Source organism: Euleptes europaea, chromosome 12, assembly GCF_029931775.1.
Source record: "Euleptes europaea isolate rEulEur1 chromosome 12, rEulEur1.hap1, whole genome shotgun sequence".
NCBI classification, from domain to species: Eukaryota; Metazoa; Chordata; class Lepidosauria; order Squamata; family Sphaerodactylidae; genus Euleptes; species Euleptes europaea.
In genome coordinates this window covers 64,508,832-64,534,942 of record NC_079323.1, presented here as the reverse complement: position 1 = coordinate 64,534,942, position 26,111 = coordinate 64,508,832, and the positions used below count along the sequence as shown (strand labels likewise).

The window sequence follows — 26,111 nt, the reverse complement described above, 5'->3', positions numbered from 1 at the left end:
CAAGACCACGGTTACACAGCCCGGATAACCTACAAGAACCAATGAACTCTGACCGTGAAAGCCTTCGACAATATTAGGACAAAGAAGATTGGCTTCTCTCATAGCCAATCACAAAGCAACGTGTAAAGAGGCAGGGATTCAAATGCTTCCTGCTTCCTCAGAGCTCTTTCTGAGCAAAGGAAAGGCTTTTTAAAACTGAGGCTTGGATTTCTCGCCCCCCCCCTTTCTTTCAGATTGCTCGGTTTTTTGTTTTTTTTTGTTCTTAAAATGCTTTTTTATGCGGCAATTGAGGTTTTTTGGGGGGGATTTTCTCTCACAGTGAGCACTGCAAAGTAAGCCAATTACAAAGCAGCATTTTAAGGGGTGGGACTTGATTTGAGCTTGGTGGTGCAGAGATTTCCAACTGGAAAGTGTGGGTTCAGCCAGCAACAAACCTCTGGTAAAACTCCCATGCATAAATGACCTAAGATAATTCTTCTGAAAGCTGGAGGTAGAGTTGTAGAGATGCTACAGTAAGGAAAAAAAGTATTTGATCCCCTGCTGAATTTGCCCGTTTGCCCTCTGACGAAGAAATGACCAGTCCATAATTTTAATGGTAGGTCTATTGTAGCTGTGAGAGACAGAATAACAACAGGAAAACCCCCAGAAACCCAGAAGACAAAAATCAGAGATTGATGTGCATTATAATGAGTGAAATAAGTATTTGATTCCTTTGCAAAAGATGACTTGGTACTTGGTGGCAAAACCCTTGTTGGCAATTACAGAGGTCAGACGCTTCTTGTAGGTGGCCACCAGGTTTGCACACATCTCAGGAGGTATTTTGTCCCACTCCTCTTTGCAGATCCTCTCCAAGTCAGTAAGATTTCGAGGCTGATGTGTAGCTACTCGAACCTTCAGCTCCCTCCACAGATTTTCGATGGGATTAAGGTCTGGAGACTGGCTAGGCCACTCCAGGACCTTAATGTGCTTCTTCTTGAGCCACTCCTTTGTTGCCTTGGCCGTGTGTTTTGGGTCATTGTCATGCTGGAATACCCATCCTCAACCCATTTTCAATGCCCTGGCTGAGGGAAGGAGGTGCTCACCCAAGATTTGAAAATACATGGTCCTGTCCATCGTCCCTTTGATGCGGTGAAGGTGTCCTGTCCCCTTAGCAGAAAAACACCCCCAAAGCATAATATGTCCCCCTCCATGTTTGACGGTGGGGATGGTGTTCTTGGGGTCGAAGGCAGCATTCCTCCTCCTCCAAACACGGCGAGTTGAGTTGATGCCAAAGAGCTCAATTTTGGTCTCATCTGACCACAACACTTTCACTCCTCTGGGTCATTCAGATGTGCATTGGCAAACTGCAGACGGGCCTGTACATGTGCTGTCTTGAGCAAGGGAACCTTGCGGGCTCTGCAAGATCTCAGTCCTTCACAGCGTACTGTGTTACCAACTGTTTTCATGGTGACTATGGTCCCAGCTGCCCTGAGATCATTGACAAGTTTCCCCCGTGTAGTTCTGGGCTGCTTCATCACCGTTCTCATGATCATTGCAACTCCACGAGATGAGATCTTGCATGGAGCCCCAGACCGAGGGAGGTTGACAGTTAGGGTTAGGGTTGTCACCTTCTCACCAAGCTGCTTGGCAATAGTCTTGTAGCCCAGTCCAGCCTTGTGCAGGTCTACAATCTTGTCCCTGACATCCTTGGACAGCTCTTTGGTCTTGGTGGCTAGTTTGGAATCTGATGGATTGGTTGCTTCTGTTGACAGCAGAACCCTAACCGTAACCTGGCTGGTTGATAGGGGATCAAATACTTATTTCACTCATTATAATGCACATCAATCCCTGACTTTTGTCTTCTGGGTTTTCCTGTTGTTATTCTGTCTCTCACAGCTACAATAGACCTACCATTAAAATTATGGACTGGTTATTTCTTCGTCAGAGGGCAAACGGGCAAATTTAGCAGGGGGTCAAATACTTTTTCCGCTCACTGTATTACTATGGTACACATTTGTTCTCTTTTTTCTTCCCACGTTCTCTGATCAAACTTGGCTTTGCAAGTTTCTGTAGTGCTTTAAGCGATACCCATAATAAGCCACACCAAGCAGTGCAATAGTGCTAGTCACAAAAGATGTGTTCTGCTATCCACATTTCAACAGCTGAAGCCGTTTCAAACAAACAGTACAAGGTTACCTTTACCCCTCTTTCCATTCAAAACACTGTCCTGCCTTTGGTTTTGAGAAATTGACTAGACTCTAAACTGCCTGAAAACCTAATTTTACTCTCATGTTAATTTTTATGGAACTGTAGGAAAGGCTGCACTGAGGAGTAGGGAGGAACTAATAGGCTTTTCTGTCTCTTCTCATTCTTAACTGTATTGTTATCACACTACCATACCGGATTTGGACTAGTGCCATGGTAGCATTAAGGGGAAAGCTGTTCTCATTGCTCTTCAAAATGATCAGCTGTATACAGCCTAAGTTCTCTAAGGCCCAAACTGTTTAGGGGTGAAAAGCCCATTCCTGAGCCTAAAGGATGGAAGTCCTTAGGAGGCCAGGAAGGGGCTGTGCCGGCGTTTGGGCCCCCTATGCCAGAGCCTGTGCCACTTACATCAGCCAGGGTGGTATGGATACTGGCGGGGGACCCCAGACGCCATCCTCCCAGTGCTGCCACGGCAGCGCCATTCAGGGATGCCGGCACAGTCACGTGCCAGTGTCTGGACTTCCGTGCACTGTCCTCCCGAGGGTTTTCCCAGAGCGTCACCGGGCCAGGGGAGGAGCCGCCTTTAGGTGGCCTCCTAAGCCATTTCAGCCCAGGATCATCCCCTTTCCCTTACGTGGAGATACGCCACCTTTTGAAGTGGTGCATTCCCCGTGCAAGCCAATGGAGCGGTTCCAGGTAAGGGCAAGGTTTCAGACTCGGGGGGGGGGGTGGACCTCCAGTCACTGGTGCCTCCAGTCACCGGTGCAGCCCTCCCCCTCAGGAATGGGCTGGTAGTTAGTCAGCACCTTGCAGTGTACTTGCAAGCCAACATAAACTCAGTGAAGAAGACACCGTATTGGAGTATGGACTTTACAAACTCCCTACAGCCCGTTCCTGTCAGGAGTCAGTTCAGTGTGCTTTGTGCCAGGTACGGACTCAGACAGATACGGGCCAGTTCCAATTTAATTTCACAGGTTTGTAACTCTTTTGACCTTAGTGGCATAAGTACTGCAAGGCTCTGATCCAAGGAAGGTATATGAGCATGGCTTGGAGGATAGAGAGAAGTGTGCTGCAAAGGCTGTATTCACTTGGCAGTGTCAAAACCATTGCTACCAAAGAAAAACAGCTCACTGAAGTTTAAAAATCAGGAAAAGAGCTGCCAACATACATAGATTTTAAGACAATGATTTTGAGAAGCTAACATATACCATGGAAGAAATAACAGTAAAACGTTTCCTCCAGCAGTTGTGAAAAATGAGTGTATTTTATTTATAAAAATAGCAAACATGTTGTTTTTTTTCGGTAAGAGAACAGGAATCAAAATAGAGAAAATAAAACAAATATCCAATTGTTACTGCATGGAAAGACATGTCAATTCAAAAATAAAATGGCCTTTTGCCACACAGAAATCTGAACAAAAACTTACAGAGTCTGATCCATCCCACAGCGAAGTTCTTTTCTTATAAGACGGAGTAAGAACTGTACAAATGAAATATCCAGTCAAATAACAGAGGGGAAAAAAGCCACATATAAATTATTCTTTCAAATCATGATGGTTTTTTCAAATAATGTAGCTTGCTGAACACCTAAAAACATGCTAAAAATCCAAGAAGGGTTGGCAGGAATGAACGCCCCTGGAACCTTCACAAGGACATGTATACAAAGCAGCTCCTGCCCAGAAATGGAAGAAGCAGTCTGGTTATGCTTGCATGCCAAGGACAACTTTGGAGGGCAAATGGCAGAACTCTGTATTCTAGGCACAGGGTGCCATGGCTCACATTGGGTCTGAAGTTCTTAGTGAGGACTTCGGCAAACAAACAAACGGTTTGTAATTCCTTGACTGAAATTATCTCCATTGTAAGTACTGGACATACATAAAATGGATTTTGCGTGGTTAGCAGATTGCTTTGTAACATACATGTGATATATCACCAATTAATCCATTAGCCACCCAGGATACATACTGTGATGAACCATGTACTATTAAATAAACAAAAGTGCAGGTGTAGGTTGCTGAAGAAGACAGCAGAGGGAGTCCAAGTCAACTGGGAAACTGGTTGGCTTCTCAAGTACATCTCTCTGCAAGTGCCGTTTACCTTTTCTATCCCTCTGATGTCAGTTCAGCATTAGATTCCAGCAATGTGCACAAGCTGTTGCAGAATCAGTCTACATTAAGTCCAAACTGAAAAACAGTGGTCTTGAGCAAAGCATCTGAAATAATACTATGTTGGGCTTAGTCAAAACAGGGGGCACATGTTTGCAAATATTTTTGCCCCCTTGAACAGCTTCTCACCTCTGGGTAATTTTGGGTGTGTGTGGGATCAAAGACCTGCCAGAAAATGAGTGTCCATCTACAGTGGGACCAACATTTCCTGCCTCATTTCAAATGGACTTTTGGTGACACCATATCACAAGTTAGCAGTAAGGGCAGGAAGCACTGATCTTATTTGTAACATGATTGCTGATGTGACATGTGAAAGAAAGACAGCCATGAATAAAATGGTGCCAAACCAGCAGCAAAGGGAGAAGGGGGAAACAACTGCTATGAACAACAAAAATGGGTACACTGGAAACATCTGAGAGCATTTTTGGAACAGCCCAAATATTAGGTACAAATGGAACTTGATTTTTACCAGTTGGATTAGACTAGACATCCTATCCCTATAGGTACAATTGCTGGATGGGGTGGGAACATAAAGTAAGGTAAACACCCGTCCAGTTCCTCATCACATGCAGGACCCGTGTATTGACTGAAGAAGCCGTGAGAGATGCTCAAAAGCTATTTAAGCCACACATTTCCTACCATCACACTGGATTGGATCCTATCGCTTATTTCTGCCAGTGCAAATGGAAGTGAGCATTTCCCTCCTGATCTTCCCTTCCCACCACAAACACCCATGTCACACGCCTGGTGTTGTCCTGGGGATCACCTGAACCCCAAGGGACAGCATTTCAGGGTGTGCAGGTATGACAGATGTCTGTTCTGTGAGCTGAACTCTCTCATAGATCACTGGATCCAACCTATTTTATTTTAAAATAGGGACAATTTCCTCCCTCAAGAACAAGGGAAATTAGATCAACTCCCTTAAAGATTATCACATCTATTTCAGTGGGCAGGGGTCCCAAAACTTATGCAAGGAACAATGTCATGTAATTAAAACTAGGGGGTGCATGGGACAATGCAGATTACAGAATTCCTATGAATCACATAATTGTCCCAATGAATCACATAATGGTCCCAATACCTCCCTTATACAATTTAACTACAATGACATATATCCCATATAAATAGCATTCGTGTACTGAAATAGCTTTGGTAAAATGAGACTGTATAAAACTAATTAGTAGTACTGTACACAGGGAGATCAATTTAACCGTACTGTAATAGTATCCATAATGCTGTTTAGGCAAAAGAAAAAAAAATACAGTCTTTGGCACTTAACTGTTTTTCCATGATATTGCTAACACAGGAAGCATTTTATGGGTCAAAGATTGCAGTCCGTTTGGTCAGATATACTTTTGTTACCCAGTATACTTATTAAAATTTCTTCTGATGAGCGTGCATTTTCAGACAGAACACATTCCATAAACCCAAGTGTAGCGAAGCTGTAATGGCTCCTGTGTAATTTAGAGTGTTCGATTTCAAGTCAGTGCCCCCATTATGGAACTGACCTAGATGACAGATTATTAAATTGATGTCCATACTTTAAATAAATGAGACCAAGAGGTGCAGAAGTGCTATGGCACAGTTTGACTTACAAGTAAGGCACAGGCATCTGCTACCATCAGCATGTAAAACACATTGTTCCAACCAGTGTGAGAGAGGAGACCAGCCAACAGAGGTCCTAGCGCAGCTCCTAAAATAGAGTATACATACACTAAACCAATACAATTCAGGAGACAATACATCTTAGAAAGCTGAATGCCTAAATTAACAAAACATCCACAGACTAATAGCGTATTTGAGGAAGGCTTTTATATGTGTCACCACTGCACCTTTCTCTTTCAATGGGGCAACACTGCAGTACCAGTAATTTGCTGGTGGATCAGTGCTCTCCAAGAAGCACAATATAAAGCTATAGCTTTTGGTCTTCAAGAGTGGCCCACCAAGAGTCACACATATGAGTGGTTGGCCTGGCTGATGGGACATTCTGACAAGCAGCAACAAGTACTAAAAAGTAGTTGAAGGTATACAGTAGAAGGAAAGGAATTCTTCTCCCTCAATTTGGAATGTAAAGACCAGCTACTGAGGTGCCCTAGGCATCTGGGATTTGAGTGGAGAGTGTATGTGTGTGTATACCACTCCCAACGAGCCACTGTATCAGAAAAGCAAGAAGGTTTCTCCTTTGAGTAGTGTCACACATACAAACTGCCACGGATGGGATGGAGTTAGACCTCCACACCTTGCACCATGCTCTTTTATCATCACGGAGCAAAGACAGTCAAGGTCTGAACATTTGACATTTACTAGAAAGATGTCATCTCAAATCCTGTGCCTGAGAACTTCAGGAGAAATTGGTCACTCTTTGAACAATGGAAGAAAATGCAAGTGTCAGAGTTTGTAAATGAAGGATTATGTTGCCTGAGTTGGATATATTCCTCTACTACAGTGGTTCCCAACCTTTTTTTGACCAGGGACCACTAGGACTTTTTTGTTCGGTGCAGGGACCCCAAGGTTCAAAATAAAAATTCCGAGAATTTGAAAATAAACTTTAATCATAACTGTTAGTTAAACATTAAACTTAGAATAAAATTTGAATATATATATTTATAATAGAGAACTTTTAATTGAAAATATTAATGTGTTATGGGTTTATAACTTTGTTTCGTGGACCTTAATTTAGTTCTCACGGACCCCTGGGGGTCCATGGACCCCTGGTTGGGAACCAGTGCTCTATTAAGTACATCATCAGTAAGTACATCATCATACAAATTCACGCATAATTCAGACTCCCTCATTCTTCCAGGGGTCAGACTATATTAGCTACTGTTTGCTGACATTCTCAGATGTTAACAACAAATCCCAAGCATTCAATTTCCTGTAAGGGCAAGTCTGGAAAGAGATAAAAGAGCATTAACCATTATTTGAAGCTGCTTAACTTTAGGATAACTTCTGTGCCTTTGTTATGGTAAACCATTGGTTCTCGCAATGAGTTTCCAGCAAAACAGTACTAAGCTATCAACTATTTATTATTATGTCTTTGGAGGCAGGAGAAATCCACCCAAATCACACATTATTGTACCTCAGATATTCAGGAAATAAAATTGATTTTTTAAAAAGCTAAGACATCTCTCTATCTCTTTAAACAACATTAAGCTAAGGCACATATAGACTCTAAAGTATAAATCTCCCCTAATCAAATTATTGACTTTTGGATTTCTCCCAGTGATCCAAGAGACTGTAACACCCATCTGTTTCCTTGAGAACACAGTTGTGAAAGTTGCCGAACAGTGTCATTGATTTACAAATGAATCAAACAAGTGTTTTCTTCCTGCCATTATAATTCTCATGATTAATGGACTAGCTCTTTGTTGGGATTCACACAGAAGAGATTCATTCAGACATTTCATTAAGAAATATCTCATCTACAATGATAATTTCTTGGTCAGTTTTATGCCTATGTTGGACTGTGAGCCTAAAATATTTAGTTCAGTGCCTCAAATGTTTGTGTCTTCTGTAGTCAATATGATAAAAGATAATTGTTTGTGGCCACAATGTTCGTTGTGTATGATAGAATAAACAACCTAATCACTGGTGGGTTTTGATGCGGGAGGATTCTACTAGGCCTCAGCCCAATCAGTGAGATTCATAATCCTTTGGAAGAGGTGAGTGGTTAGAGACATGAAACTGGTAGTTATAAGTCAATATCATGTCTAAACCCAAACAACGTATAGTAATTAAGACTGATACTACAGTGCTCTAGCATTTTAGTAGGTAGTGGAAGAACAACCAATTTTTAAGCAAGTCTACTCAGAAACCTACTTAAGTCTATTCAATGGGGCTTATTCCTGGGAAATTACTTTTAGGAAGCCATAGTGTGAATTTAGTCCCAGTAGGTGACCTGGAGTAACTAGTTCTCCATCTAAACCAATTTACTAATGACCCTTTGGAGTTCCAGTGGGGTAAAGACTCTCTAAGTATAGTTGTTCAGGTACCGTGTAAAAAGGACATGAGATCACAAAGGCACAACTCCTAAAAGAGAAGATACACTGAGCAGATCAAGGGGTGGAAGGGATTGGAAACTAGGCGTATGTATAAAAGCTCCCCTCCTGCCACTAGAAAGAAAGAAAACTTATTTCTCCATCGCTGTGGTGAATAATCCCTTAGCAATGTAGACATCACTGAGGGAGAGGCGTCAGGAAACGCAAGAACTACACATGCACACACACTCTTACTGGATTACCTTCAGCTGATGCATACGTAAGCATCGGCAACAGTCTACACTCTGTTACCTTTATCAACTGCTATCAAAGAAGAACTAAGGAACTATGAGTCTAATTTCTGCACTGGAAAACAGACTGAGTAAATAGGTGCTAGGAACAGTATGGCTATTTATGCAGGGGTATTTAGTTTGCAGTCCCTGCTGGACTGTTTTGAGGCTTCCTTTGCATTATTCATGATTTTACCGACCTTCAGACGTGACTTCACTCTGGCCTCGTTCTTCCCCTGCAGTACTAGGATCCTGTTTTAGAACGAATTTAAATACTGCTTCGAGGCAACGGCTACGCAAATCCCCCCCCCCAATTCCATGCATGACTCTTAACTTGGGGGTTTCTCTTCCCACGCCCATTTTGGCTTCTCCCTCCCATGTGTCTGTCCCTTCCATCCAATCCCTTTCCTCAAAGCAAAGCACAAAAGAGGGAGTTAACCCTTCATGAAATGTGCAGGAAGACACTGAAGAAGGCTGCAAAGGTTGGAAGGCAGCTCCCGGTAGGGAGCTGTTGAAAAAGGGTGGGGAGGAATACACAGCAAAAGCACACACAGTCCCTTTAAGAGCTGACCTTCCCCCTCCAAGTAAAGTGCAGCAAGGCTGCATTTTCAGGGGGAGGGACTCAGAAGCTCCGTGATTCACTGAGGATGCCTAATTAATCGCAAGGTACTCCTGGAATTGGGGTGGGGGGGAACCCTCATGCATATGATGTTTGAGAATTTGGAGCAGAAAACTGTGCAGCAAACCAAACACAAACTTCCCCTGCTTAAATGACCTATTTGGGAGCCAGCATGGTGTAGCGGTTAAGAGCGGTGGAGTCTGATCTGGAGAACCAGGTTTGATTCCCCACTCCTCATGAGTGGCGGAGGCTAATCTGGTGAACTGGATTTATTTCCCCACTCCTACACACGAAGCCAGCTGAGTGACTTCGGGCAAGTCACATTCTCTCAGCTTTACCTACCTTACAGGGCGTCTGTTGTGGGGAGGGGAAGGGAAGGTGATTGTAAACCGGTTTTAGTCTCCCTTAAGTGGTAGAGAAGGTCAGAATATAAAAACCAACTCTTCTTCTTCTTCTATGTCTTCTGATCTTAAGGAGCATGTATATGGGGAATGATAGCTTACCTACAGAACCTGTTCCATCGATGATGGCTGTAACCGTAGAAAGTGCTCTTGCATTTCCCTTTAGACTCTTATGGGTACCCTTCAAGAAAAAAACCAATCATTTCTCCTTTACATTTCTTTTATCCTTTTTCTCCCCTCCTTGGAAACATATTGAAAAAATATTACTAAATAGATGGAACTGAACACTTTCAGGATAAGCGGTCTGTGTCAAAGAGGGTCTATATATTCTCCCCAAAATATCAGAAATAAATTGCCGTTTCTAAAACCCTGTTGGTTTCAAACAATTATGTGTGCACTAGAACTTTTGAAGATTTTTGAGGTGTTTGCATGAAAGCTTTTAAAATGGTTCAAATCCCCATTTTGCTGTGGAAGCCCATTGGGTGATTATGGACCAGTCACATACTTTCAGTCTAACCTACCTCACAGGATTGTTGTATGGGTAAAGAGGAGCAGAGGAGACTAATGTAAGTTGCTTTGGTCCCCACTGTGGAGAAAGACTGTAGTTTTCCAAGGTAGAGGCTTCTGGGGGCGGGGGGAGGAGATGGGGGGGAGGAGATGGAAAACTTAAGACAGAGGGGCAGATAAAGGTGTGATGGCAGTTGGGTGGGAAGGAGATAGAGTTGCCAACTCCAGGTTGGGAAATTCCGAGATATTTGAGGGGTGGAGCCTGGGGAGGGTGGGGTTTGAGGAGGGGAGGGACTTCGGAAGGGTGTAACGCTATAGACTCCACCCTCCAAAGCGGCCATTTCCCCCAGGGTAACTGGGACTGCCACCCTCCAGGTGAGGGCTGGAGTTACACCCAGAATTAGAACTGATCTCCAGATGACAGAGATTAGTTCCCCTAAGGGGAACTGATTGCTGCAGTTGGGAGATCCATTGTGATTCCAGGAGAGCTGCTGCTGCCACTGCTGCTGCTGTGTGTGTGGGGAAGCAGATTGGCAGCTGGGAGGGTGATGGGGAGCAGAAAGAGAATGATGGAGTGGGGGACAGAAAGAAGAGACAGAGTGATGGGGGGGAAGAAAGAGATAAAGTGACAGGCATGGAGGAGAGAGTGTGTAAGAAAAGGGGTGGCAGGAGGGAGAAAGAGTGAGAGACCGAGAGAAGTAGTAGGAGAGGGATCTTGGCCATCTTCTGGTCACTGGGTGTGTGTGTGGGGTAGTTGTGAGTTTCCTGCATTGTGCAGGGGGTTGGATGAAGAGAGATGTAGATAAGCTGGAACATGTCCAGAGGAGGGCAACAAATATGGTGAGGGGTCTGGAGACCAAGTCCTATGAGGAAAGGTTGAAGGAGCTTCTGTTGCTCCAAAAGGTCGGACCAGAACCAATGAGTTGAAATTAAATCAAAAGAGTTTCTGTCTAGACATTAGGAAGAATTTTCTAACAGTTAGAGTGGTTCCTCAATGGAACAGGCTTCCTCGGGAGGTGGTAAGCTTTCCTTCCCTGGAGGTTTTTAAGCAGAGGCTAGATAGTCATCTGTCAGCAAAGCTGATTCTATGACCTTAGGGAGATCATGAGAGGGAGGGCACCTTGGCCATCTTCTGAGCATGGAGTATGGGTCACTGGGGGTGTTGGGGAGGGAGGTAGTTTGGAATTTCCTGCATTGTGCAGGGGGTTGGACTAGATGACCCTGGTGGTCCCTTCCAACTCTATGATTCTATAATTCTAGGGGGGAAAGCAAAGGAATGGGATAGCTCCTCCTGCAAGTTTCTTGCGGGTCCTCACTTGTTAAGATATAATGAACGGAAAAGGTAAAGGAGACAGAAATTATTTTGTATACTGAAAGTAAAAACAAACTGAAATGTTGAGAAGACATGAACTCATATATGGAACTTAACATGTACACACAGTTTAATTACAAGGTATCATGTTTGGTCTTTTACTTAAGTAATACTTTGAAAGCCACAGATAGTTCAGTATTGGTTTCCCTGTTTTTTCCTGTTGCACTAATCAATTTGTGTGGAAAGCAGCCCATCCTTGTAAGGGTTGCAAGAAACCCTAATAATTTTTAAAAGGGTATGTCCCTTCTATAATACTGAATGTAGGAGATATCTGCATTTTGATAGTTCTGATTTTCACTTGATTGTAATGGATGATCACATTAATAATTTTTTACAGAACAGCAGGCTGTCTTATTGAAGGGCCAATGACATAGCAGGGACTCTGAGTTACAAAGAGAACATAAAACCACTCACCAAATCAGCGGAGACAGCGGTTGTGATCAGTGCATAAGGACCGTTGACAAGAGCTCCACAAATGAGCAGCATGACTTGGAAGATGGAGGAAAAAATACACATCTTAGACATTTAAAATTTATGATGACCAAAATGTATGAAGTTTAAGACCAATTATGCAATGTGCACTTATTAAAAACAAAGTGTCCGTAAGATTACAATCAGTGCTTTCCAAAATAACTAATAAGATAAAAATATGGTCATCTCACAACAACAAAGAAGTGTATTATCCTTGGCTATACTTGAAAATAGTAACCTCGAATACAGTTTCACAGTGGAAAAGACTGACATCATATATTCAATGGCCACAGACATTTAGCTTATTAGAGCCTTGCAGACATCATGGACCCAGCAATCATGTCTGCTTCCCTGTCTCTTCTTCCCCTTCTGTAACTTGTTTTGAACCCAGAAGCGCCCAAGGCTAAAGGCAAGTGATGATGGTAGTCAGCCCATGTCATCATGAACTTAATTACAGCAGCACTTTAAAGATAAAAGGATACACTGCTATATGTAGCCAATTTTTAAACGATGAGCTGACTGCAGAGAGCCAAATTAAACTGCTGTGGCTAATCATGGCTCATTAATTATGCCAATCTCCTGGACAGAAGATTCCCGAGTGAAGAAATCAGAATAAAGTAATATCTGAACTGGCCTAGAAATATAACTAGGAATAACAATCTTAGCCTATTGTCCAGTCCTTTTGGGAATTATGAAATACACTCCTTGACATATTTTCTTAATCATTACAAATGAAAACTGAAATGTATAAAGTTGGCAGAAAATTGACAACTCACCTATGGTAGCTTCAAGGCCCTTTTTACTGACAGCAGAAAATACATATAGCTGGGATGGACACAAGCAACAAAGAGTTAATCTAATACCAACATGCTACTTTAGATTTTCAGTAATAAGAACTAGCTACCTTTGCTAGATATAAGTCTCTATAGTTCTGTATTATGCAGCTAGTGTGATCATTTCTAGGATTTCTAATGATTTCTATACAACATGTTTGGGGAAAAATCATAAGTTTAATACTTATAATAAAAACATGTTCACTATACCAGTACCACCTGGCAGAACTTATTCTGCTGCGTATAAGAGTTTGTATCACTTTAGAAATAATAACACATCTTACTGTGGGTGCTGCAATCAACAGCATTATGCCACAAGTTGATGCCCTTTTCTTTAGTCGGTCTGATATGATGCCTGCCAAAATTCCACCTGTAGAAAAAGATAACAGGAAGACTCCATAGAGTGCTTTATATATTCACAACAGTGTTAGAAATCCGTAACAGGCATATTTTCCTAGAATAAAATTAATTCTTTTTTTTAAAAGGCCCGTATCAATCACAAAACTAACCCCAATAACTTCAGTGTTATAACTGACCAAGACAAAATATATAATGAACATAAACTGGCATCTTCTCCTATGTTGAGCCGAGTAGCCGACTAGTCCCCGTTGGGGGGCAGTGGAGGTTGAAGATGACATTAAATGGAAACTGAAGAAATAATCAGCCACATATGTATGTATGTATGTATGTATGTATGTATGTATGTATGTATGTATGTATCACTGCTCATACAGCTGCAGGTTTGAGCAGAAAACAAAGCAACAAAAAATGCCTTACTTAGTGCTATTCTTCTGATATTTAATTATTGCCCCTTTAAATTTTGCCACAGAGTAACAGAATAATTTATATCCAATAATAGCCATGTCACCTGCACCCTTGTACTACCAGATGTCTCATTGGACATTTCAAAATTTTTAAATAAAGGAATAATTAAACTGGCCCTCAGCTCATTAAATATTGGACACTCCATGATAATATGTTTGATAGTTTCAACTTTGTCATGTGAGTATCTACATGTTCTACTTGAGTATGGCACTTTGTTATATCTGCCCTCCAGAACCGCTGAAGGAAGGACATTAATTCTTGCCAAAGTAAGCCCTTCTGAGCTTTGGTATTGTCAGGCAATAGAAATGCTTCGGCAGTTGCTTTGGAAGGGCAATACCCAAAAAGGATGCCGAGCAAACCCTACGAGCCCTAACAAATGTACTGTTAGAGTCCAATTCCTTTACTTGTGTTTTGATTAGCCAAGTTATTTCTATGGTCTATGTAGTCTTTACCATGTAATTTATAATTCCTAGACATATCATTTTCTTTCCCAATAAATGATCCCATTGGCTAATGTGTGCATTCTGCTTGTACAAGTCCAAGTAAGGTAGGCCTCCCCTCAGATTTTAGGATCTTAATTTTCCAAAGGAATGCTTTTATTCATGCCTTAGCCTCCATCGATAATCCACCCAATTCAGCTTTCAGCACTATGCCAGAGACACATCTAGGAGTAGCCAGTAAGCATCGGAAAAAGTTATACTGAATGTAGTCCATCCTCTCAGAGACAGCACCAATCAAAATATCTGCACTATACAAAAACTGATTGGAGACTTTGGCATTGTATACCTTTAAGGCCAGAGAACATATTGGCCTCCTGCTGTATAAAAGTATTTTACAGTTGTCCTCCCGACTTTCAAGTCAATATTCCTCACCAGGCACAAATGTGATTTCCATGTGAGGGATGCATCAAAATGGATTCCCAAGTATTTAAAATTGAGTAACCTGTTCCATAGATTCGCCTACTATATGCTATCTGAATAAACAGCCGCACAGGTCGTTTGTGATTATGCCAGCATGAAATCGCTAGTCCTGCACTCGCAAAAAGGCTTTCCTAAAGAGGACAGGTATAAGGGGAGGACAACAAATCAGCCCAGCACTGTTCCATCTGGCTGAGGTCAGAAACTGACCAACACACTCTATGAAACTGACCACATAAGCAGCCACATAGATTGTATATAGTTATTTCAGCATTCTTGCAAACAAAAAACTTCCATCTGGCCAAGGTCTCTTGCTGGAATGGCTTCAAGGGGAGGGGTTGGATGAAGGGGAAAGACAAGTGGGAGGGAGAAGCGAGAATGGACATGGGGAGAAAAGCCCGAATTGATAAGCATGCACAAGACCAACTTTTAATTAGGGATCAAGGCAGACTTTAATCTTGGGCTAAAACAACATCCAGAAAACGCAGGGAAAACACAAGAGGAGAGCGAGGAGACTTCTAAAGGTCGGAGAAAACGTGCATAATGAAAACAAAGCCCCAAAGTAGTTGTGGGGTCACTGCAATGGAAACAGCCCATGCATAAAAGGCCCATGTCACACACATGAATTCAAATTTTTCCACACTATTCTCTTTCTTTCTGTTCTGGTGGTTCTAGCTATCACGTTTAACACTGATTACTTCCAAATTGTTTCCCCCCTCAATGCTGAACTCTCTGTTTCTAGCCACTTCACAATTTTTACCTGTCAAAGTTTCAAGCGGAGCATGGGGGGGGGGGGAAATCACTCCTTCCATTCGTGGTATTTCTCTTTTTCTGACACTCCCTGAGTTCATTGTTATTTCCATCCAATCTTCAAGAATGTAACCCCAGGTTCACTGTTGATTACTTTGATTTTCTTAACTGCCACTTCCAGATTGTTACCAAATCCTATCATTACCACTCCTTCAAGATCCCCCAAGCCCTGTCTTTTGCTTCAAGATGACACTTGCTGCAAAAGGTGCCGTCTCCTTATTCTTCCTTTTATTTTTCTTGCTGTCTCAGTCCAGCAGCTGAGCACGTGTGGTCAGTCCTTTCCTCTGCCTCTTGCCTTTAAAGAATCATTTCACAAGTTCACTCTGTTTGGTGGATCTGCTCATTTCACCAAGGTAAGACTGTATAAATGCCTTCCAGTGTGATTTATCCACGGGACTGGATATGTGGAAGGCATCGGATCCACACAATACATTACCAATACCGCTTGCTCTTTACCTACCATGGCTACTGCTGGAGCATGGTATTTGGGTCTCCAGGGCAAAAAAGCCATAAAGATAGAGGGGGCTTGGTGAGGATACCCTTTATTGTGAGATTGCAGCTTACTAAAAAAGTTAGAGGTAGCAGAACAAAAAAGAAGTGGCTCTGCTGGGCAACTGTAAAGTTCCTGCTTTTCTGTGGGTAAAGCTTCAGCAAGAACTTAGAAGCAAATAGTCTAGATACATATTCTGGCAAAGAGGAAGGAAGAGGAAAACAGCATAATACAGCCCTTGGGGAAAGCCTGAAGTAGAAGCATATAAGCAAGTACATAAAAATGATCCACAGGGAATTGATGCATGTGGCACTTGAACCAAAACAAATGTCTGAATGAGTCTGTGGCTCTGGCAGTAGGGATTCCAGCCTCCAGGTGGGACCTGGGGATCCCCTGGAATTACAGCTCATCTCCAGACTACAGAGATCAGTTTCCCTGTAGAAAATGGATGCTTTGGAGGGTGGACATTATGACATTGTACCCCACTAAGGTCCCAGTCCTCCCCAGGCTCCACCCCCAAATCTCGAGGAGTTTCTCAATCTGGATGTGGCAACCCTACCCCCACCAGTGGCCAGGGGGAACTTGGCAACCCTATCTGGCAGTCAGCTTAGACAAAATGCTGGGATGATCCTGAGTCTAAGAGTGTAATTATGCAATCCTAAACAGACGTACGCCACTCTGAACCCACTGATTTCAGTAGTCTTAGACTGAAGTAGCTCAGCATAGGATTGCACTGTAAGACTATCAAGTTTAAAAACATGGAATTTAGCTTGAAAGTGATATGCAAACTCACCAAAGATTCCCCCGACATCAAATAGTGTGGAGAGATCACCTGCTTCTTTAGCATTAAGGTTATCTGCCAATGACAGAAAGAAAAATGATTGGTCTTTTAAAATGCCATGAAACTAGTCCCCCAAAAGAGCACTTTGAACAGATTTGCAATATGTAATAATCTTCTCCCTAAAATAGTTACATTACTGAGTGCAAGTGATTACCTTATAAATACAATACCATCCAAGATCCCTTCTTCCATATATTCAAATATATGGAATATATTTTCAAATATATATTCAAAATGGAAGAATATCCATTTTGGTTTATTATGAAGAGGTCCTGTGTTAGGTCCGATTTTGTGATGTACAAATATTTATATAAACTTGTTTCTCTCTCTTAAAAGAGGTACGGGAATAGTGCGCACCATAAATACTTGATTATGTATTCTTCTCCCTGGCACAAGTGCACCACTTTAACAGACAAGTAGAGCGCCTCTCTCTGGGAAGCAGCTCCTATGTAGTAATTTCAGTACGCAAGTTAATCACCATTTTCCATTAGGCCATTCACTCAAAACTAAGTTGAATGACAAGATAGCCAAACAAAAAAAATAATCATTCTTAGAACCTTTTGCCCACTATTTGAAAGCCAGCATCAAATTAGCACTCTTGTACTGAAACATGGTTCAGGGCATTTGGAGAAATGAGACTGTATAGTACTGTACACACTATCATTTTAGCATTGCTGTAAAACTCCCTGTTAAGAAATGAGACTGCTACTAATACACATTTCTGAACACAAATCAGCTAAGCCTTAGGCACAAGATGCACAGAGTAGAGTAGTGGTACTATCCTAAGCAAAGCCACTGCCAGTCAGCCAAGACTGACCTTGACAGATGAATGGTCTGATTCAGAATAAAGCAGCTTCACGTGTTCCCCACTATTACACGTTATGGCATTTGACATTTTTATCATGATGTGTACCTTTCTTGTTACTATATTAGTTTTCATAACTTGTTTTTTGAAACAACAATCTTCCTAGTTAATTGCCAAAATTACCACTGATAGCAAAAAGATTTCTTTTTTTTTACAGTACAGTAAAATGCACCGATATTATATTACCCCACTTGTCAGTCATTAAGCTTTATTTGATCACACATATTTCATTTTTCTTTTAGAAAATCTGTTTTATTTCTGTTAAATTTCTCTACATGTACCAAGAATTATAAAAACAACAACCCTGAAACACATTAGCAACATTGACATCCAAAATGTATAATTAGATTATAGGATTTGAATAATAGAAAAATCTATAATCTATAGATAAATCAAATGGGTTTAACCTCGCAAACCCCAGCAATCTGCTCTTAAATATTGTCTAAGATCATTTCTCAAATATTATTTTGAAATATTTCATGATCCTTCTATCCAAAAAGATACCTACCTACATTTGTGATATACAGAGGAAGCCAGAAAAGAAAAGTGTAGCTGACCAATTTTGCAAATAGCAGACACAGGGAGAATTCTACAACCCCCTATAAAGAGAGAAAGCAAAAATTAAAAGAAGGAACATAAAATTAAGAAATAGAGACCTGCATTATGTTTTGTTTTCTGCAATGGATGATTTGGTTTTCGCAAATAAGGCGTTTGAGAAATCAAACTTACCATCTTTTAGATGCTCTTCCCCCCCCTTGAGCTGAGCACCTCATATGATCCCAATTTAAGACAAGCAATATAAGTAGCTGTGTGCCTCCGTAGGGACTTGATAAAGATGGTGCACATACTCACAGGTATTCGTAAAGCTCCAGTAAAGCTTATAGCTGAGTGTCCATTTTCATAACCTTCACAGACTCCACTGTTATGATTGAGCGGCTTTACACAGTTCGCATTGTCTGACAGTAGACACTGCATCTCTGGATCCTGCTTAAGATGCCACTAAATTCAGTAAAAGCCAAAAACAGTATATCTTTACGAACCAAGCAATTAACATACCTTTGTGTATTATGAAAACAAGAATAACTTCAGATTTCAGTATGTTAGCTGGAACTGCATGCTATTTATGGTTTTGAAACAGTAGTGTTTTGGAGCTACTTATATTTGTTTATAGAACAACACAACTGAGAGCAAAATTGGTTTCAAAGTTAAAGCAAATACTTAAGCATGTTCTTCGCAAAGAACTGTACCGCCCCACCCCCCCTGCCCCCGGGTAGTATTTAGGTAACTTGCTTTCATATGGAAGGTGTGGAAAATCTAAATCTGAAAATATCTGCATTACCTGAGATCTGCTTGTTTCCTTAGTGCTTAATTTTGGTGTCTGAATATTGAATCTATTTGATCCATTCATGTAACTTTTTGAATTCTGAAAGACACATTTTTAGAGGAGTCAGAGTTGAAAAAAACCCAACTTGGCAGTAATTTATTATCCTCCAGTACATGGAATCTTTCTTCAGTGCAAAAAGCCTTCCTCGGATAGAAAGTGGCTCTTCCAACAGAATGAGATACCTTGCACTGGAGAAAGGTTCTGTGATAGTGGAACTCATTCACAGAATCAGGCCTCAAGATCACCTGCAAAGCTCTGGCAAGGTTTAAACATATTTTTAAAAAACCTGTAGCGATCTTAAAGACAGCCAAATACCACCTTTGTTATAATGAGTTAATGTTCACCAAGCAGCATGCTAACTTTAAAGTTGCACAGAACTCCTCCTCAAGACAAAAGATGTTTTTCCTGTTCTTGCTTTGAAACATGTTTTTCCTCCACCAGTCCAAAAGTCTAACTTTAAATCAGTATTGCAAAATAGAACCCAAAGAGAATACAATGTTTATAACACAAAATTGTTGTTATTTACATTGGTTGATGTACTTGCACTGTTTATATCCTCTGGATCTGAAATAAAGCATCAGAAAATAAGGCTATGAGAAATGCAGATTCGTTTTCCAAACATTGTGAACACATAGTAATTTAAATACAACTTATTTTACAAATAGGTTTGCTTCTTTTTGATATGTTGCAGTACTTAACGCCATGTCAAACTAAAGTCATCCATAGCCTTGTTTTAGTTCCTACAACCAGGAGGTAGGAATGAAGATTGGAATATTGTGCCCACTCTCTTGCCTTATTTCCCCTTCCCATACCTGCACATACTCTCTCTTGTTCAGATGCTGAGTCTCCCGAACTTTTAGCAAACTAGGGCAGTTGATTGACACAACAGACATCATACAACAAAGGTAAAGGCTAGAAAGAACATTGTTTCTTAATCACATATATTCTAACAGAGAAGACACTCAAGTTTGCATATATGCATTTGAACACGGACACTTACGTTCAATAAGAAACAGGTAGCATACTATTCCCATTACAGATATAATAACGCCAGGCACTACAAAAGACAGACCCCAGCAGGTAGATACCCAGGAGCCAGCTATTAAGGATCCCAAAATATTCCCCACTGAAGTGTGTGAGTTCCATAATCCCATTATAAAGCCTCTCCTATAATGAAAGAAAACAGGTTTCCATTAACCTTGTCACAGACATTAATAACCTTAACCAGGAAATTCTTAAAATACTTTAGAAGTTATGGTATGTCTAGGCAGATCTAATTGTGGGGTTCTAGTCAACCATTTCAGTATTACCACTTGCTGCAGTGCAGAATTGCAGGGTACTTCCAACTTTATTTATTTATTTTTCAATTTCTAGCTTGCCCCTCCCTGACCACAGTCAGGGTCAGAGTGGCTAACAACCATAAATACAATAAAATTAAAATGCCATACTATATAATTTATACTTAAAAACTTATTACTTTAAAATTCCAGATGGCACCCTTAAACCTTAATTATGATTCCAGAGATGATCAATCAAGAATAACTAGTTAAAAGGGGTGGTGGTGGTTAGGGACAGGAGCAGAAAAAGTACAAGGGAACAACTATAGGGATGAGGGTAGGGGTAGGGAGGCGGGTTAAGATGATGAAAAACCATCACTGTCCTCAACCATAGGCCTGTGTTGGTCCCCAACAAAGTCAAACAGACAGGAACTGTCACACTGTGCAGTATGCATGTCTAGCTATACCTGTGAGTAAATCAGGGAAATTAAGTAATATATTAGAGGCTTTTACTCAGGACACTTCCCAAAATCCAGCTGAGTGCATCAGCAACCAAATGGGAGAACAGGAGATTGGGTATGTGCCTGCCTATAAGAAAGCCCACTATACTATCATTTTTCACTTAGCACCTTAAAGACTAACAAAATTTCCTGCAGGGTACGAGCTTTCATGAGCCACAGCTCACTTCACACTAGTTTTAAACAAGATAGGGCTTCTACTTTTGCAGCCGTGTGTGTCTCCAGCCCTGAAAGATCATACCCTGCCAGAAATTTTGTTAGTCTTTAAGGTGCTACTGGACTCTTGCTCTTTTCTACTGCTAGTGATAGACTAACATGGCTACCCATCATTTTTCACTTAGGTTAATATACAAATGAAACCAGAAATGTATCTTTTGGGGTTTATGGATAGTCAGTTGGAAAAAAAATATGGATGTTTGCTCTTATATATGATTTCAGCAGCAAGAATATTATATGCGCAAAAAAGGAAACATCCATATATACCTACAATAGAAGAATGGCTTGTCAAGATGTTAGAATTAGCAGAAATGGCCAAACTGACTGCTTTGATCAGAGAAAATAACTTATCTACGTTTGTGGAAAATTGGAAACCATTTATGGACTTTTTGCGTAATACAGAAAAGACCAAATTGATGATTTGTGGGTAGCAGAATAAGAATGTAGGTATGATAGAGAAAAGTTTGATTTTTTAGTTGTAAGAATAATTTAAAAATAATTTTGTATATGTAGCTAGAGAACAGGTTGTAATTTCTGAATTAGATTTATGTTTGATACAAATGAAAATGGAAGTATCTTTTTGTCTCTGTGTTAGTTTTTTTCATTTTTCCCTTTTTCTTTATTTTGTTTATTGTAATTTTGTTAAAAATAAATTTAATAAAATGATTTTTTAAAAAGGAACTTGAACTTGAACTCTCTTAATATTTTACTGTTTTTATTATCCTAAAATAAACATGTAAGAGTAAAATTGTGAAGAAAAACAAAAATAGGTACACATGCATGTTACTGGTGAGGCTGACAAGACTGTTCAGAATCAGCAAATATTATTTATTTAATTCATTTGTACCGTCTTTCTTCCCAATGGGGAGCCAAAGCAGCTAACATCATGCTCCTCTCCTCCACTTTATCCTCACAACAACCCTGTGAGTTAAGTTAGGCTGAGAGAGTATGACTAGCCCAAGGTCATCCACCCAGCTTCCATGGCATGAGTGGGGATTCAATCCCATGTCTCCCAGATACTAGTCCAATTCTGTTAATCACTACACAACAGTGGTGTAAATATAACACAGTAATGTAGCATCTTGATTAAAATGTCCCCTATCCTAGACAAACAGATTATAGTAAGCTTACCTTCCTTTACCGAACCAATTACCAATGCAGGTAACCACACTAGGCCAGCCGGTAGTTTGCACCAACCCATTCGCTATCTGAAACATTTTAACAAAGAGTAATTATATTGAGACAACTCTCAATATTCCAACCACAGCATGCTATATTGTACCACAAGCCAATATTAAAAAGCATCTTCAAAGTTGTGTTAAACTTGTCACCAAAACTAATTTTATTACCGTACTTTTAAATACAGCATCATTTTTTAAAATAGCATACAAATACAGTGCATCTATTCAGCTCTTACCATCTCCTCATTTCTGTATTACTCAAGAATGCTTCTTCTTTATCACAACTTGATCTTCCTGGATGTTTCTGGAAAGCTAAGGTCTATTTTTTTGCTATTCAACTAAAGGAAGTACCCACAACCTTGAATTCGTCCTATATAGCTGCCTAAGGAATACCGTACTTCCCACAAACAGCTGGGCAGAGACTGCAATGCAAATGGATGTGGTAAGTGGGGAAATTGGGGGGAGAAATATTGATGCATGGAGGGCAGATAGATGATGAAATGGATGCTAAAGAGGAAATAAAACAGGAGTGGAAGTGTGGATGGGGACACTTAGAGGAGGGCAGGGAGCTGTTCCTGTTGGCATTAGAGGATAGGACTTGCAATAATGGGTATAAATTGCAGGCGGAGAGGTACCGGCGGGATATTAGGAAAACGTTTTTTACAGTAAATGTTGTTCAACAGTGGAATTAGCTACCTAGGAAGATGGTGAGCTCCCCCTCACTGGCAGTCTTTAAGCAGAGGATGGACAATCACTTGTCAGGGATGCTCTAGGCTGATCCTGCATTGAGCAGAGGGTTGAACTAGATGGCCTGTATGGCCCCTTCCAACTCGTATGATTTCTATGATTCTACCATACAGCAAGCTATGCATCCAAAGAGTTCTTGACATTATGCACTAACATCACATTTGTCCAAGGATTGTCTTCCATTCTAAAAATATCCAGCTCCATTTTGGGAGACCACAAAACTGTTATATGCTTTCTTTGCCTGTTACCTAAACACCACCCATTCTCCCCATTCCAACTCTGGTCACCTCAAAGATCCAGTGGTCAATCCATGAACTATTAAGCATCTTCCAAGGTCTTGCAGAACCTTTTCAGTTCCTTTGCCAGCTTTGGAAAGGTACAAATGAGAGGTTTTGTCCTTCTTGGACTAATGGTTCAACATTTCAGAGTGCTTAATTTTAATGAACATTCATTAGTGCAGACTGTGGAAAGCTCATCTTTTTACAGGTGTTCCTAATTGGGCTTTTAAGCAATCAGTTTAAGTCTAGTCTCTTGTAAATCATTAATTATAGTCCATATTACCAGATGACTATCCAATCCTGACCGTTTCTCTCATTAAAGTGTGTACATGAAGGTGCCTTTTTTTTTTTTTTGCTATTAGGTAAGCTTTTGCCCGTCGGCTCCTTGAAGCCTCGATCTTATTTTGGAAATAGACACTGAGTAACTAAAGAATATGTATGTCTTGTCCCTTTAGACCAACAAGGGATAAAGACAATCTGCTTTTCAGGCAGATTTAGAAATATCTTCTTTTCTATGGTTCAGCAATAGTTCTTCCAATAGTTCAGCAATGGTGACATCCAAGTGACCTGATTTCCAAACTGCCTCTAGAAATGAACCTTTTGTGCCTACCTGCACACTTAACAGGTTGAATAAGCACATACATGAGAAACTGAGGAAGCTCCAAATGATGAGAGGGAATAAATATAAACATATTAAATGCCCATTTGGAGCAGTAACAAGGGAAATGTCTCAAGAATCAAGGCTAGGAAGTTAGGAAGTTAGATACAACTCTTGCTTAGACCTAGGGTACCTTAGATAAACCTGTCCTGTCAACTATCCAAAAGAAATTCTTTAATTCCCTGCCCTTCTTCCCTCAGCTGCAAAACACACAAAAGAACCACATGTTCAAGTATGTATTTTTCTTCAAATGCAAACAAATGCAGTACTGTTATGACACATTTTTATCAGAGTAAGGGCAAAATGCTTCTAAATAGCTGCTGCAAAGATTAAATTTACTGGATTGACTACACCTCAAGCTGTATACAGAGAACAGGAAAAAACAGGATTCGCTCTCATGTTTACTTGCATATACAGTCCTCAAAAGTAAGGAAGTTATTTCAGTCTCAGAGGCACCCCCCACACCCCAAGACAGCCCTTACTAGGAAATGCAACCAGCTGCTACAGTGAACGTCAGGGAGCGTTGCTACATTTTAATGGAAACTAGAACTTGCAGGAGCTCACCAGCCATTGTCCTTGATTTATACCAGTGCTCCCCAGTCTCAGCAAAGAAGTCTAGAATACTGTTGGTTTGGGTCTGAGTGGCAGCTGTGGCAGCTTGCAGCTTACTTCTGGACTCCAGGTCCATTTACACACTGTCAACTCTATTTAATAGCTGTGCTTCTTAAATGATATGTATCACACACACATACCCCTATTCACCTTTAAATTCCTATTGGGTGTATTATTTGAATTGCTATGGTAATCTGCCATCGTGCCTTAACTAGCTAAGAGAATGGACTGTGACCTAGGAAATCTACAGTTCAAATCTTGCCACTGCAATTAATTCACAAAGATGGCCTTACACAAGCCACTGTCAGTCAACCTCAGTTATCCACCTGCAGTATAGGGATAATACTGTAATACTAGCCTAACCTACAGTGCTGTTTTAAGCATAGTAAGATAATATAAAAGTACTTTGAACATTGAAACATTGGCCCTACACCCTGGTTCTGATGTTATGTGTTTTTATTGAACTATTTTATAAGTTTAAATGTTTTTAATTGTTCAAATGTTTTTATATACACTGCCTTGGGGACCTTGATTGGGTTGAAAGGTGACATTATACACACACACACCATTAGCACATATATATGTTAATTATTATTGCAAAAATTATATTCATTTTTCATCAATGCATAAATAGAGCTTTCACGTCTTGATGCAGTATATCTCTGGGTAATAAGTTCTGACAAGGAGGGATAGCCATCACCATCCACAGACATTTAGTTTGCAGCTACTGGAAACAGAATGCTGACTAAATAGATTTTTTCTTCTGTTACATCAAGACAGTTCTTATGTTGCGTTGTATTTGAGAATTCAGGTAGACAGGAAAAGAAACACAGATGTGCCTACCTGAGCTGCAATGTAGAACCACAAGTTGTGTATATTACAGAAGTAGCCAAGTCCAAACATTGCAGTGAAGAGTCCACTGGCAAACATCCCTCCTGTGAGATAATATCGTATAGGCAAGCGCTCCCCTATTATACCACTTCAAATTAAAGCACAAATACATTAATTTGCAATGCATTCCAAACAGTAGTTTAACCATACAAATGTTATAATATAACAGGAGAATGCATTTGATGAGTTACAAAAAACAATACATTCAATCACTACAATTAGTTATAATCACTCAGCTTCAAGCCTCTGTAATGCTATTGAGGAACAAGTGTGAAAGACAGAAATAACAGTTTAAAATGCACAAGTATCAGGTTTTTTTGAAACCACAATCTGCCACGGAAACTTGCTGGGTGACCTTGGGAAAGTCACACACACTCAGCCTAACCAGTTGGACATTCAATGGATGTGTTCTGGGAGTCCCCTGTTGGAAAGTCTGTTTGTAGAGAATAAAAACCTTCTCCATGCTAGTGAAGAACCAGTGTGGAGTAGTGGTTAAGAGTGTTCGACTAGTACCTAGGTCTGAATCCCCACTTGTGCCATGGAAGCTCGTCGGATGACCTTGGGCCAGTCACACTCTCTCAGCCTAACCTATTTCACAGGGTTGTTGTGAGGATAAAATGGAGGAGATGAGAATGATGTCAGCCACTTTAGGTCCACATCGGGGAGAAAGGAAGGATATAAATAAATAAAATAAATATAAATAAATAAACCTATTAATGTAGACACAGAAAGGGTTTACAATCACATTACCACCTTCCAGAAGTACATTTTTAGTCCTCCAAC

The 26,111-nt window shown here is 40.6% G+C and overlaps 1 protein-coding gene across 1 annotated transcript in view; it reads right to left on the bottom strand.

The window, feature by feature from the left end:
• The window catches only part of SLC37A1 (solute carrier family 37 member 1), a 44,422-nt gene that overhangs the window by 574 nt on the left and 17,737 nt on the right, over positions 1 to 26,111 (bottom strand). The window contains exons 5-19 of the mRNA XM_056858239.1: positions 25,281 to 25,416; positions 22,093 to 22,169; positions 19,951 to 20,117; positions 19,477 to 19,514; positions 18,906 to 18,989; positions 18,419 to 18,565; positions 18,075 to 18,165; positions 16,654 to 16,716; positions 13,103 to 13,188; positions 12,762 to 12,810; positions 11,929 to 12,002; positions 9,738 to 9,816; positions 5,944 to 6,041; positions 3,611 to 3,663; positions 2,593 to 2,779 (exon numbers count right to left, since the gene is read on the bottom strand). Of these exons, the coding sequence (XP_056714217.1) occupies positions 2,593 to 2,779; positions 3,611 to 3,663; positions 5,944 to 6,041; positions 9,738 to 9,816; positions 11,929 to 12,002; positions 12,762 to 12,810; positions 13,103 to 13,188; positions 16,654 to 16,716; positions 18,075 to 18,165; positions 18,419 to 18,565; positions 18,906 to 18,989; positions 19,477 to 19,514; positions 19,951 to 20,117; positions 22,093 to 22,169; positions 25,281 to 25,416 (1,429 nt within the window). The remainder of the gene's footprint in view (positions 1 to 2,592; positions 2,780 to 3,610; positions 3,664 to 5,943; positions 6,042 to 9,737; positions 9,817 to 11,928; positions 12,003 to 12,761; positions 12,811 to 13,102; positions 13,189 to 16,653; positions 16,717 to 18,074; positions 18,166 to 18,418; positions 18,566 to 18,905; positions 18,990 to 19,476; positions 19,515 to 19,950; positions 20,118 to 22,092; positions 22,170 to 25,280; positions 25,417 to 26,111) is intronic.